We start from the raw sequence: 15,494 nt of genomic DNA, 5'->3' as shown, positions 1-15,494 counted from the left end.
TAATAATTGTCTCTGCATTCGATACAACTATTAACAAGCCCCTATTTGATGAGTGATTGTATTTTTTTTCTTGATTCAACTTCCAAATAGACCGAGACTGAGATGATAAAAGTGTTACTTATTAACCCCTTACTGCCTGAATTAATTAACAATCATAAAAATAGATTGTTTTTATGTGTTTTTGCATTCTTACAGATGTTAAACCAAGTGGGAATTGTAAATTTGGATATAGTACACAATATTTATAACTAAGTTATATTATTTTTATAGACATGAGAATTTCATCTCCTGACTAATATATTGTGACATAGTGGATCTGATACCATCTTTGGTTTATGTAGAATATGACTCAATGTGTAATAATGAGATACGAAGGTCATTTCAGCTGCATCAACACCTGACAGGGAATGATGCAAATTTGCGGCAACAGGCATCAAGGGGTTAATATCCATCATACAAACATTTCTCCTGAGTCTTTCAGATAAAACACTAAAGTTTGTTAAGAAATAGCTGCAAAATGCAGGATAATCTTAAGTCTAAAATATATAACATCAATGGTAAAAATAAAGAAACATGAATGATTATTTTTCTGTAGATCTCTCAAATTCCATATTCCTAAATCCACACCTGAATCCTTGTGAATGCTTCACGCGCAGGATTTCAACATGACTCCTGATAACAGCCTGTTTAACCAACAGGAACAGATGCACGTTCACACGCACAAACACGTGTTGCTTTGAGACAGAGAGGGAGAAGTGCTGACAGCCCTCAGACTCTCAGAGTTTTTGTGGCTGTGTCACACGTTTTTTTTTTCACACGCTCACAAAATAAAAGCTTCTGTCTGAATCCAGACCGTGTGCTGAGAGAGCGGCAGGTGCATAATTAAAGAAAAACACTTTCCCTGCTTCGAAGGCGGGTAGGGGGGTCAGGGTGCACTTCATTATTCAGCCTCAGTGTGTGAGTGTGTGAGTGTGTTCAGAGGGAGGGGTGCTCAGAAGCTCTGAGTCCTACTGTTCATTAAACATAATTTTTGCCACTTAAGTTCAGATTTAATGCAATGACAGTTTGCTCAGCACTTTACTGGAAACATCTTGAGATTTATTTTCACACAAAAAAGTCAGGCTGCTCTCTCTTTGATCAGTTAACAAATGAAGTTTCTGAAAAGTGTAGAAAAAAAAAAACAGACAGCAACCAGCAAGCTTCAGCTTTCTGCTCCTGTCACACAAAACTTGCATGTTCCTCTGACACTGTTAAGAACATATCTGCTGCTGATACTGCAAAACTACAAATTTCAACATTCTGATTTTGAGGTTTCTTCACACTTACGGCCCTTAAACAGCTAAGAAATGCAGTCAGTCAACTTGCAGAAGTCTGTGTTGCAACAAAACCTTCATTTTGTATGTTAAATTAAAGTTTTCTTAAATCTTTGAGAGAACTGACAGCAGTGAATCAAAGTCAAACTTAACAGACGCTAATTTCAAGACACCAAGTTCTCACAGTCCACTTTGTCAAGCGAAAAAGGGGGAAGTCTTTGTTTGTGTTGTGTGTCTGCTGTTGTCACACGACAGAGGCTCATAAAAGAGTCGTGAAAACCCCGAAAATTTGCAAAACAAAGGTGAGAAAACAGAGGACTTACAGGACACCTGTCGCTCCCGCCTGTTTGATCACAATTATAAATGAATTCATCAGTTCGCTTTGCAGACTGTGCAGCCTTTATGGTGATGCAGATTGTGATCCATTAGACTGGCCGTTCTGTATGTGATGAAAAAAACCTCTGTCTTCTTTTAAACATAAATGAACTGGATAGAAATAAGCACACTAACTGTATTAACAGGCTGTTTTCTGTGATCTTGTTTTTAGCTCTGAGGGTCTAGTAAAAATCGATTTGAGCGTTGTAGAATTTTCCACTGATTGAAACTGCTTATAATGACTTAACAAAACAGCACATCACTCAGCACTAAATGCTGAATATTTATAGTGTAACCAATGTTACATTATTTATTTATTCTTATTTATTCTATCCTTGAGAATTACACACTCTTTTCTCTCACGGAGTCTTACACCTCTGCAGAATCAGAGCCAGTGACTGTAAGATCAAACTTTAACACACCTCTGAAGCCTGAAACAAGTGCTGACACTTTGGAGCAGGACATAATAAAATCACACAGCTGGGGGCTTTTAAGTCAAGTAATGACAGCAAGGAAATGGTACATAAACTCAAGCAGCCTTCATTATGTTGACATTTCAGATTCTGATCTTTAACTTTATGCCGATTCTAAATTTTGCTTCATTACTTTATCGTTAAACTGCTTTTCTAATCTGAATGAAGATTTTAGATTTAAAAGAAAATTCATCTAAAATCTACAGATCAACCATCAATGACTAACTTTCACAATTTTTTCAGCATTAAATGTGTAAAAATGTTTTAAGTCAGTCATGAGATATTTTCTAGATCTTAGTTTCTCGGACAAAACTCCTGAACTTTGATTGTTAAGCCACACAAAAGCAAAATTAAGACAAGGGACTTTTACATGTGACTGGAGCTAGAATAATTTAAAAGGCTACTCTTTTATCAGTTAAGTATACTTTTAGAAATGTAAAATACAAATACACAACTTTAATCCCTCATATAATTGAGTATATTTTGTTTTTACCACTTTAGAATTCCCCTTTCACACATTTGCATCTCTAGCTTTAAATAAAAACACATCACTTATATGGAAAAATGTTTGCACATTACTTACATTAACTTTTTTCATTTATTTTTCTTTTAAAAAAAGTGCCCAAAAATATTAAGAAGAAGGGCTTGAACATGATGTTTTTCATCCCCTAACAAGCTACTTAATTTAAAATCAGGGACGTTTACAAGACATAATTAAGTCATACATTGTGTACTATTTAAAAAGTTTTAGGGTGGAAACTAAGATATAAAATCTACTTTTAATTTCTATTTAGAATAATCTTCTTTATCTTGTCTTCTTTTGCTCAGTGGAAATTGAGAAACTTCCAACACAGGGATAAAAACATGCAGTTATGTTCTGCGCACCTGTTGCTGCGTCTCTGCAAACGCACGTTGTTTGGTTTCCTCTGCTAAGAGCCACATACGCCCTGCAGCCTTACAGTAGCATCATATGGTAGCTAACTCAGCTCACAGATTAACCTGTCTGAAGCTGCAGATATTTCCATGTGTGATGAGGACTCATCTGTACTCACCGGTTGTTAGCAGCAGCAGCCATGTGATCCTCTGAGTCGCTCTCATCCTGGCTCTTCTTCTCCCAGATGTTTTTATCCTTCATGCAGCGCTGCTCAAAGATCCTTCACTCCAGCTCTGGAGACGTTTTTACCAATGAGAAGCGCAAGTTTGACGCCGTCCTGTCACGCCTTTCTGCTCGAATTTTATCTCAAGTAAATGATCTCGCCCGGAGTATTGTTCACTTTTTTTCTTCTTTTAAACTGAAAGCCAAGAATGCTTTTGTTTGTCTCTCTGTGCAGCGGAGTTGGGGATTTGGTGGGGGGAGAGTGTTTCTGTGGTCTCCTTGGTGTACTGGGGTTGCTCAGTGTCTCTCAGCCCTCCCTTCTCTCCTGCTCTTGTATTGTCCTCCCTCTGCTCAGCAGTGAGTAAGTGAGTCCAGCAGCTCTGCCCAGTCCCCGGGCTGCCCCTGCCTCCCTTATCATGAGGAACCAGGGGCAGACCCAGTCCGGTCCAATCCCAGAGCAGCGGGCTCTCTGCTGCTGGGACGTTTTGAATAACAAAGGAAGCTGTGAGACAATGTGTTCCCTCCTTGGGTTTTTGATTTTGATTCTTTGCTAAAATGGTCCATGACTCAAGGCTAAGGGGTGAAGTCGCATCGACCCTGATGGTGTTTGATGTCGGGAAAGGCCTGTTTGGATACAGAGAGTCGCTCAGTCTTCATGCTGGCTTGTCTTACTCTGAGGACATTGAATATGCTCGGAGAGTTCTGGACCAAAAACTGGTCTTTGCCTGATTTTAGGACACAAAACTTTGATTTTTACTGCTGTGATCCTCTTCGTCATGTTTTACTGGAAGCATATAGAGCCCAGTTGCTACCTTAGTTTATCTACACATTTTTATCAACCTCGGTTAGCTAAATTAAGTAGGATACAGAGGTAAGTCTTAACGTGAAGTTTTAAATTCGGAGACTTAAAATCAGTTTATTTAACACCCAGCAAGTTAGACATGTTAGTATGGGGCCAAATAGGGACTGACCTATTTCTGGTGGCAGCCTCAAGTGGCGGTTTGAGGGACTGCAGGTTTTTTGGACTTTGGGTGTGGTGGAAAAATAAAGTCAGTTCCCAGACTTATCCAGAGTAAAAAGAGCAGTTTGTGTTTGTTTTGTCTTCTTTTTGTCTTTTTTTTGTTTTAATTATTTGGAATAGATACGAATAAATATGTTTTGTATTTATTTATTTATTGAAAATGTGTGGCAGAGAGTTCAACCTCAGATTTAATTTTTTCCCCTCTTTTTCTAAATCTGTAATTTTTCAATTTTACTTCCTTTTTTCTATCTTTTTTAAATAACTGGATCTTTTTTTTATCTTCCATTTTATTATTTATTTTCATTTTTTTTAGCCAATTTCTATACTTCCTTTTCACTTCTGATTTCTGAATTTTTTTCTTTATTTCTCCTTTTTGATTTTTCTCTTTTTCTTTTTCTTGCTTTCTTGTTGACTTTATGTTCTATTTCTTCATTCTTCTTTGTTTTTTGCAATTCCCTGTTTTTGTTTTTATTTCAAACCGTAAACTCTTCTTTCCTTCAATTTTTTTTTCATATTTTGCTTATTTTTCATCTATTATTTTTGTCCTTATAATTTTATGGGGATTTTTTTCATCTTTGTATAATAATCATAATTTTTCTTCCCACAACTGTAATTCCTTTTTTTCCCCACTCTTTATTTTCCTCTTTATTATTCCTTGTTGTCTTTTTTTGTTTGTCTTTGTTTCTTTGTGTGATTTTTTTTCTGCCTTTTCCCTTTTTATTTCATCTTTCTTTCTTCTGTAGGTTGTTTTTGCTTTCCTTTTTTATTTCATTTCATTTTTTCTTTCTGTTTTTATTCCTGTCTATTGTTTGTCTCTTTTTTTTCTTTTTGAGATAAAAAAAACGTGTGTAAATTTTTTTTAATTTTATGATAAATGAGTCATGTGACAGCAGTGAGCCCAAACAGTTAAAGATACTGAGGCGACATTCCTGCATATTTAACAAACCTTGAATGAACTTCTCTCTGTCTGTCTTTTCTATTTTTCTCGCTAAGGTTCAAATAATGAATATTCATTTGTTCCTCTTTCCATTAGTCTGTAATGACGCTTTAATTTACTCTGTAAACGGTCACATCGGTCCAGCTGGCGTTGTGTTTGGCTTATGGATTAAAGTCTGGGGGTTTGGCCGGATTGTCGCCCTGCAGGAACCTTCGAGGTTGACTCAGACACTTGTAGCCATGACAACGCATATTCACAAACGTCCCAGGAATGGCTCCCAGGCCACTTTTACTCCATGCCTCCATTCACTCTGCTCCAAATCTCTCCTGACTGACAGATTCATTTCAGAATGCAAAATGAAACAACGAGCATGTCCAGTTTTTTTCAAAAGGTTTTGTTATCATCTTTCTGCTATTGTGCGTTAGCAAGCTCCACTGGCTGTTGTGAGGAAGTCTGAGTAAAATACAGCAGCGATATAATCAGGGGTGTGGAGGTTTTCCGGGGTGTTTCCTTCCACTGGAACAGTCAGGAGTCATTAATAAAAACTTTGGAGACAGAGCTTCAAAGACGAGATGACGACATGAAGAGTCACGCTCGGAGTGGAGATCTGCACAACGTACTGGAACTGATCTGAGGATTGTTGTGTAATTGTGTGTGTACAAGAGGATTAGAATCATTCATGGTCATGGTGTGAGTGTGTACATACAGAGGAAGTCTGACACACTGTTAGCGCTGAAGTATGTGTTAGCCCAAGTTTGATCCAGGGTATTTGTTTGATGGCATGTCTGAATTTTCATTTATTGAGATTTCTTCCTCCCAGAATAGTTTTTGTTAACATTTGTACATTTACCCAGTCTGTGTAACCACAGACTGCCTTTCCTTTTCTTCCGTTGTTCATTTTTAATCTCCTGAAACTATCAGATGACGTTTGGAGAACAACACACTGCCGGACCAGTAGAGGGCAGTGACACAGGGATGAAGGCCATTCAATAAAATGAAACCAGACAAGGTGACAGACTGACAACTTCATGTGCCAAACTACAGCTGTGTCCTACTTCAGGATCTGCAGCCTTCAGGAACCCGGTCTTCGTAGCCTGCATAGACCACAAAGGCCAAACTGAACTGAGACTGTCTGGTCTGTGGAGCATTTCCTGTTTGTCACTCTCTACATCGCGCAGCATTGCCTTCACCTGTCAGCCTTACATTACTTTTCAAATACGTAAACCAAAACCCTACATTCAAAACAGAATGATTTGTACTATTAATATTCTAATTATTTTCCTCTATTATTATTGTTTTCTTTATTGACTGAGTATAGAACAGGCATGGGCAAACTACAGCCCGGGGGCCACATGAGGCCCGTTAAACGTTTTAATCCGGCCCGCCGAACTTGAAATAATTAAATTAATAAACCTTGTTAATGTTTTATTTTCCCTGCAATACTGATGTTTTCCCACTAGATGGCGCACTGTAGATACATTGGCTTTGTTGAGGTGACACGTAGGCCTATTACTCCATGTTTGCACTTTACCCTCTGACCCATCAGCCCTTCTGTAAAGATGAACGGACCTAAGAAAAGGAAAGCGGACAAAAGAAAACTCATTGAAACACATGGAAGTGTGCATATGTGCGGGAATAAGATGGAGTGGATCGTCAGTGATCTGTTACTTATAAAAAAAAAATAATTAAGGAACATGTCTGTATTAACCTTCAATGTGAGTTATTTGTCTAATTTTTATATAGAGATGTTCACATTTAATATCAAAATATCAAAAAAACAATTTTGACACAATCTTTTATTATTTTTTGTTTTTTCATTTTTAAAACCAGGACAGAAAAACCATGTTTTTCTGTATTTCTGTATTTCTGTAATTCCGTTTTTCCGTTTTGGTTTTAAAACAATTTTGTATTGAAACAGAATAACGAAAGAATGAACCATACAGGGATTAAAAATCCCATTATAATTCCATTCTCTCATATTCTAATTTTAATTTCAAAACAAAATCAAAAAAGCGAAAAATAGAATGTTATTTTTTTTCTGATTTTTGGTTTGAAAACGAAAAATTGAATAACAAGTCGTTATCTGTTTTCCCTTTTTGGATTCTAAAACAGATATGGAATGAACAAATGATACCCTGATAGTTACCAAAGCACTCCATCCATCTGCTCCTGGTCCGGCCCCTTTGTCAAATGTTAGAACCCATTTTGGCCCTCGAATCAAAAAGTTTGCCCACCCCTGGTATAGAACTACAATGTACATGTAAGAGTTAAGCAACAACTTACATTTTCAACATTTGAACAAGCACTAGGGGAGATGTTAGATCAAAAAGATAGTATAAAATGCAAGCTATTATACTTTTGATTTTTCTTGTTCAGAGTACTGAATTGATTGAATGTACTGTTTGACTCCAGTATATCAGTATATTACTTTAAAAGAGCCCAAAAAACATATTTTTCGACTGTAAAAAAAAAAAAAAATTCAATGTTTTAGAAATACAGTCCCGTAGTGGTGGCCAGAAATCCTTTACAAGTAGATAAAACAGGACTCCTTCTGGGGTTCATTCATGTCTATCATCTTTGGTGTTTACGCGCAATGAATCTTGGGATATGTGAGGCTAAGAAGAAATCACTACATCTGATCTTCACGGCACCTGAAAAGAAGGCCAGATTCGTCGGCCACATTTTGGAGTAGCGTTTGAAATGGGAAAGCCTTCAATGCACTGCTGTGACGCAATCACTCTTTAAATTCAGCCTTCCGAAGCTGCAGCCTTTGAACTGGGACACGGCTTATATTTACAGGAAGGAGATTCAGCTTGAGGTGTTTTTGATCATGCATTATTGCTTTGCAAATGGATTTGTTGAATCAACACTTTAAAAAAGACAAATGCTTGTAGCAAACCAGATTTAAGGCCAAAACACTCACTCAAAGAAAATGGATGGATTTGGAAAAACCATGGCAGAGAAAGACCGGTGTTAATGGTGAAAGAGTGACCCTGATAAATGGTAACTTTTCACCACAAGCATCCATCTCCTATGGCTTTAGATTATCATTAAAGATGCTATGAGGAGGATCTGTTTTAATTGCACTCCCTCACCACCTTGTGGCCCAGAGTCTCCACACACTGTCGTAAATTACTTTTAGCGAGGTGAGTGTTTTGGAACTAAATGGAGATCAGATCCAGACAAACTTCCTTTGTTCAAGACAACTTTGTACTGGATAAAATGCGCCGAGGTAAGGTATTTATCTGTACAGCTATGCAGCGCTACAGTTTGAAACATGACATCAAGCAAACGTTGTAGCAGCCGGCGCTGTTAGCACGCTGCATTGACGTATCTGAAGGCTAACGTGACAACAAGTAAACACTGGAAGAGCATCCACAGGGAGATGTTTCGCCTGTGTTTTTACTCTCACAGTCAGATTAGCACAGATTTATGTCTGAGCGTGCCTTCGTGCATGACTGCAGCAGCCGCCCTGCCTCCTGCAGCTGGTTGGAGGAATGTGCTGGTAGCTTTGGTGCCCTGAAGCAGGTTGATCCAGTCACTCCTCACACATTTCACCCTCCATTACCGCCATGTGGCCGGGATGCTGCTCCTCAACGGGCCAGCTGGATCCATCACAGACTGGGAGCAGCTACATCAGCGCTTCACTGAGCTGAGATCAGTGAGAACATGACAGCTGGAGGGGGAAGGAAGTGTCACCCAGCATCCTGAATGTGACTAAGTTAGTCTCTGCTGTCGCTGGTCTGTCTGTCAGCTGGGGTTCAAGAGTAGGAAGGATGCTCTTCAACTTCTTTGAAGTTTGACTCTTGAACTGCTGATCTCAGACTTTTCTGAAACTTTGTAGGTTGTGCAATCATTGTTTGTATTTCAAAGTCCAAACTGGATTAAGATAAAGAAAACTGACTTAACCTCTTAAGATTCAAGCTTTTGTCTGCTGTGACAATTTTAGTGGGGTAGAAAAATTCATTTGTATTAAGACAGTATTCTAATCTTGACAAGCACATTTCTATTACCCCATTGGCAGATTTGTTTACTTGTTACAGGCAGTTTAGACCTCATGTTTGTCTGTGAATAACTTGAACTAAGACATTTTTCTGGACTGGTCAGGTGAACGGGGCTCATATCAAGTCTAAAAAGACATTTTTTACTAAAAATAAGAGAAAAACACTTGATAAGAATTCAGATTTTTCAGTTTTTTCTAATGTGTTGGTTTTGCTTTGAGGTGAATAATTTTCATCCTGAGACACCTCAAACGGCTCCGTATGAGTCTCTCTGATAGGCGTGAGTGTTTTTGTGATGTGTGTACTCCTGGCATCAAGCCGAACCCTCTCTTTCTAAGTTTCAGAATTCCTCGGCCGTTAACTCAGCCCATCCATGCTGCCCGGTCTCCACTTGTGGGTTTTTTGGTCTTTCTCTGGACCAGAGGCAGGCCACGCTCCCCCCCTGCCTCATTAGCCCTCTACAATGAGACGAGCATGCCAGGAATGTGAGAGTGCATTCTTCCTCGTACCCCCCAAACTCCCCACCAGTAACCTCTTCAGCACCTTCTGGGTCTCCTTCAAACACTCACTGTCCCCCCTCCTCCTCTTTTTCTCCTCACTCAGACTCCTCTGCTTCTCACATCTCCTCCTCCTCCCTCCACTCAAACCTCCCACCTCGGTGCTCCTGGCTGCTTCTTCCCTCGTTCATCATCACAGCTCTTAGAAATTCTCTTGAGACGTGGTACCAATCGCACAGAGATAAGAGTCTAATCCTCCCATGATGTGCTGCATTTTTTCTATCAACTCAGAGCTGATTTACACACTGCACATGAGTGAAACTCATCTCTTCTGGTTTATATATCTGACGTATAGCTGTGACGGATGGTCAAACTGTCAGTCTGTCATTTAGGCTTTAGTTATATTCTCTGAACAAAAACAGTAGACAAATGTCTTTCATACTGTAGCTGCCACATGAACAGGGTAAAGGAACCATCTCCATCTGGCACTTGAAACTACAGCTCATGTCAACCAAAGGACATCAACTCCACTTCAAATACATCCCTGTGGCCTGTTGCACCAGCTCTGTTTCAGCTGTGCTTTAAGTTGCAGTGTAATGTCCAAACTAATCAGACCTTCAAACTAGACACTGAGTTAGTAATGTAAGTTGTGCCAATTTTCTGAGATGTAAATAACACCTGAAAGAGGGGGTGTCAAGCTTTTTAAAGCTTTTTACTGTCCTCTGGTCACTCTGTAGTAACTTAAAACGTTGGTTCAAAAACAAAAGTTCCCATTTTTCTCACACTAAACTCTTATTTCAGCCTCTGTCTGACACACTTAATTTAGCTACTGTGTCTTTAAGGATCCCCACCTCACAAACCCTCTTCCCTCTGATTAGTAAGTTCTCTCAAGGCCTTTTAAAGGTGACTCTGGAAGACCTTGGTGTTTGAGGCCCCCCTTGAAAATCATTAAACATTTAGATTCAGTATTAACATCCAGCACTGATACTTAAAATCTATGTTTAAAATATAGGGAAGCGTAATACCCCCTCTTTAACTACTGGACTGTACCATACAGTCAAACCCAAATACTGTTTTTTTTCATTGCATTTGACCAAACAGTGAAAGCCTTTGACCAGCAGATTGACTTTTGCTGGTTTTAAGGAAGAACAAGTACAAGCGACCATATTCCCTCCAGGTCTGTGTACATGTTTTTTTTGTTTGTTTTTTTAATAATTGCATCCTTTTTTCGATTTGAAAATTGCATTCTGTTACATTACAATATTGGTTTCAGTTCAATTAATTGTTCAGCCCTTGTTGTTTTCATATCCTGTATCCTTATATCTTCCTATTATCTTACTTCAATCTCAAAATCCACAAACGTTTTGCTCATAACAAAACTTTATTCTTGAAACCTTCATTCTTTGTATATTTTACTCTGGCCCTGCTTGTACTACCTGTACTTTGTGGCCTCTGTTCTGAAGAGCTACTAAACCAATCAACTTTTTATCATTATTATAAAAAATGGGGGCTGCACGGTGGCGCAACTGTTAGCACTGCAGCCTCACAGCAAGATGGACCTTTCTGTGTGGAGTTTGTGCATGCATGGATTCTCTCCGAGTACTCTGGCTTCCTCCCACTGTCCAAAAACATGCTCATCAGGTTAATTGATCACTCTGAATTGTCTGTCAGTGAGTGTGAGTGTGTGCGTGAATGGTTGTCTATCTCTATGTGTCAGCCCTGTGATTGACTGGCGACCAGTCCAGAGTGTACCCCGCCTCTTGCACAATGACAGCTGGGATAGGCTCCAGCCACTCGCAACCCTGAACAGGATAAGAGGTTAAAAAAATGAATGAATTAAACATTTTCAAGGTGAAAGTGTGTTAACTTTAAGCAGACTTTTGCTGTAAACACAGCTCTCCTAAGGCTAATACCATAATGTTGGAGGAAAATGTCATTTATATAAATGTTGTCAGTTTTACTCCTATCACGAAACAGGTGTCACTTTGAATCTGAGGTATTTTACACTAGATGAGTTATCCTCTAAAACAGGGATGGATTAACTCTGTTACTGATGGAGATCTGAGTGTGTGCCTTAAGTTTGAACTTAATTTTTTTTGTAAATTCCAAACTTAAATTCCTTTTCCATCACCTTTGCCCCAGTCCAGATCAGGGCGAACTCGAACTAGCCGATTTGGCGCTCTGTGGTGCAAAACACATCACTCAGTCAAAATTAGTGTAAACACAAATTTTCTACCTCCAGAGCCTTTTTACTCCTTCTTTTCCTTTTCTGCAGCCAAAAACTACAGGGGGAATTTTTAAGATTGCATGTTAAGGACTTGCTTTAGAGATAGGTTGACAGCTGTGCCGCAAATTAAAAACCCTTTATTAAGTGTTTTTAAAGTTAACATCTCTGTTCTGGGGGTGGGGGTGAGGGGTTAACGTGAGTAATGATAGGACACAGAACACTCCACACCTTCTTATCAGAAGCCTGGTACCAAGTGGAGCTGCATCTGGAGCCAGTACAGTACAGTCTGTGTGTGTGCGTGTGTGCGTGTGTGCGTGTGTGTGGTCAAAGGTCAAAGAGAGGAAGGAGGTGACGTAGGATAACCTAAGAAAGGAATGGAAGGATGTCTCCTGCCTGAGAGGAAGCTATCGGGTTGAGGAGGCTCGGAGGAATCAGTGACAGCAGGGGTCGAGCTGACAGACAGATACTTCTGTATCTCTGTCAGATAGAGCACACAGAGCACAGGTTTATCTCCAGGTGCTGCTAATATGGCTACATCTCTGGCTGACACCAGAAACTGTCATCCAGATATACAACAGACTCCCTGTAAACTTCTGTGATGAATCCTTTTCATGAATATGATTCTTACCTCTTCACCAGCAAACATGTTCATCCAGTCTTGTAGAGGAATGATGGTATTTTTGGAAAAATGTTCATCCTGAAGCTCATTTTGGTCACAGACATGCTCAGATTGTCTTTATGAGTGTGTGACAACATTACACAAAGGATCACTGCTAAACTAAATGCTCTTGTTGAAAAATTGGCTGAAGTATTAAAATCAGCCTTTCGAAGCCATGCAACTCTTTCGGATAAACTGATCCCTTTTACCTCACAGAACATCGGGGCTACTTTGATTTACACATTCTGTGTTTTAGGATATGATATTGTGTGACTTTGGGGTTTGAAATGTGAATTTAGCATATTATTCTATGTCAATATGACAAAAGATTACTGAAGTTGTTGTGATAACTTTTATTGATAAGTTAGCATCGTTTCAACTACAAAATATATTCCAACTAAAAAAATCTATGTCCAAATAAACCAGTATTGCATGTTGACTTGACAATGAAGGAATTCAGGTGGGTGTGGGTTTAAAAAGCTATTACCCTGAATGCTTTTTTGAATTGTGATCTAAAAGTTATTGTCACCTTGAGTGAGGTGGGAGCGCAGTGGATATGACAGCCTCAAACTGTTTTGTGAAGCTAGAGTCTTTAACTTTATACCCAGAATGCCTTTAGGACTTACAATTTTTTTTTGTCACCTTAAAAGAGGAGGATACGCTACTACACAACATACAGCTTTACAAGCGATTTAAAAACTGTTTGATCCACATGGGATGATATGTAGTCTACCTTCCATGTCAAAGAACAGGTGTCCATACCTCATGGCACTGACCTATCTTTTGAACTCTACAATACAGACTGTTTGTCTGTGAAATGAATTTATGATGTCAAACAACAGCTTGAAGAAGTTAAGGTAACTAAAAAATATAATTTATAACAAAAAATGAATGGTTAATATAACTAAAAACTTTAGATAACTTAATAGATTGACTATTTCAAACAACTACCTGAAAAAGTTAACTAACACATCTAAATAAAAATAAAAAACAAGACATCTTTTAAAATGACAAAGTGTATTTTTTGATCTAACATAAAATTTTGAGGCAGCACTTGACATCATATTTTTTCATTGAAACAACAAGTTTACATTCAATAGTGAGGCGGGTATAAACCGCATAAACATGCTGCAAAGTATGTTAGTGAATCCGTCTGTTCTGAGGAGAGTGACCTATCATGTAGCAGCTTTTGATTGTTGAAGAGAAAAAAAGTACAATTTTTCCTTAAAATTTCCATCGTGGAGAATTTTTCTCTGCTGTCACACTCAGGTTTAAAAGCTCCAATGCTGTTTAGTGTTACATCACTGCATTCAAGGTTTCAAGCACTTTATGGTTAAAGCTGAAATAGGAGTTACGTCACATCAAATGCAAAAACCTGATTGATGTAACAGGATATGGAGAAGCCACACACAGAAACAATCAATTGGTCACACATTTTCTAGATGAAAAACACCTTGATGATAAATGACTTGACCGATCTGCTAATGTTCAGATTTCTCAGCTCTCGTAACCAAGGAAATAAAACGTAATTTGCATCATCCAATTATAGAGTGGCACTAGGGAAACAATTATGGCCTCTGTGTGAATTCGGCCTGAGTATAAAAATATCTGCTTCAAAATCTAAGTGAGGTTTTCTGAGGCAAAAAACTCTATCATATTACTGTAACTTTTTTAAGTGTTCATTCCAAATCAAAACTCAGGAAAACTTAACATTTCAAGCCTCACAAATGTAGAGATGAATCTGTACTTGTACTTTAAGTCTTTAACGACTGACTGCTGTTATTTATAGAGAGCTTTAAATCTGACAAATGTGTGGGTGGATGTGGAGGAAGAACAAACGCTTTAAACAGTACAGGAGGAAAAGGAAAAGGCAGAGGTGTCTTTGTTAGGAGCAGCTCCTCAACCCCAGAAAAGATGTTTTTTTCTTTTTTCAGAGCCTCTGCTCCTATTTGTCTGTCTGTCAAAGGGATGTACGAGCCGGCAGGCAGACACCACGGCGTATTATTCACAGAGTCAAAGGCGTTTCAGGAAACCGCCAACAGGAGCTTCCCGGGAACAAGGCGAGGGGCGATCCCTGTGGTTCTATAGGAGGAAATGAGCCAGGTGGGCGTAGGCCTGGTGGAGACCGCTTCCAGCCTTTAGGTGGGGCCACTCACAGGAAACATGACATTTTACATTTACATTACATGTACATTGAGGTATTTAGCTTATCAAGAGTGACTAAGTACAATAAAGACAGAGATTGAACAAGATAACAGGCAAAGAATGGGGAAGTGAATTGTTTAGAGACTAAACCCTTTCCCTGTGACCCAAAAATGATGTTTAAACTGGAGCACGGAGGCAGCTAAGACGAGCCACAAGTCACATCTTACACAAGGTCCCATTGAGAATGGGTCAGGAGAGGGGAAATCTGGAGCAGAGGCTTTGTTTCCAGAATGAAGACGTGCTGAGATGGTGAACATTCTTGATATTCCTCAGGTGTTTCAAATGTAACAGATAACAGATTAAACATGTAAGATTATGAGAATAAAGTCTCAATGTTACAAGGTTAGGAATGAAAAGTCTTCAGAAAACACACTGGAGGAGTTTTTGAAAAGTATACTGTTGCCCATAAAACTGGGGGAAAAAAATTATCTACCTGTTTATGGAAAATTATTTCCAAAGGTTAATCATGCTAAATTTTGCGTTTAACACCAACTCTTTTACTTTATTTGATTAATTGAATTATGAGAAAATATGCAGATTATCATAAAAAAAGAGTGAACTGCATTCCATGAAATGGAAAACATTTTATTTTTGTTAGTATGAAGGCTCAAAGCCAGCCCAATTTCCGACATGGTCCCTGCTAACAATTTGTTAATAAGTTTCAAGATTTGCTTTCCGTCAGGAACAGCTG

General features: G+C 38.7%; 1 protein-coding gene and 1 long non-coding RNA gene across 2 annotated transcripts in view; one reads left to right on the top strand and one right to left on the bottom strand.

Annotated features, from left to right (window-relative positions):
• Positions 1 to 3,653, bottom strand: part of podxl (podocalyxin-like) — a 27,094-nt gene extending 23,441 nt beyond the window's left edge. Inside the window, exon 1 of the mRNA XM_074697954.1 lies at positions 3,214 to 3,653. Coding sequence (XP_074554055.1) covers positions 3,214 to 3,259 — 46 coding nt within the window. The 5' untranslated portion in view covers positions 3,260 to 3,653. The remainder of the gene's footprint in view (positions 1 to 3,213) is intronic.
• The window catches only part of LOC141810424 (uncharacterized), a 17,950-nt gene extending 2,456 nt beyond the window's left edge, over positions 1 to 15,494 (top strand). The window contains exon 3 of the long non-coding RNA XR_012600097.1: positions 14,533 to 15,494. This is a non-coding gene — a long non-coding RNA (uncharacterized LOC141810424). The remainder of the gene's footprint in view (positions 1 to 14,532) is intronic.

The sequence above is a fragment of the Halichoeres trimaculatus genome, unplaced genomic scaffold (assembly GCF_033239565.1).
Source record: "Halichoeres trimaculatus isolate MK-OKI-2021-1 unplaced genomic scaffold, fHalTri1.1 fHalTri1_scaffold_21, whole genome shotgun sequence".
Classification (NCBI taxonomy): Eukaryota; Metazoa; Chordata; class Actinopteri; order Labriformes; family Labridae; genus Halichoeres; species Halichoeres trimaculatus.
Note: the sequence above shows the minus strand (reverse complement) of the source record. Positions and strands in the feature narration are given on the sequence as shown.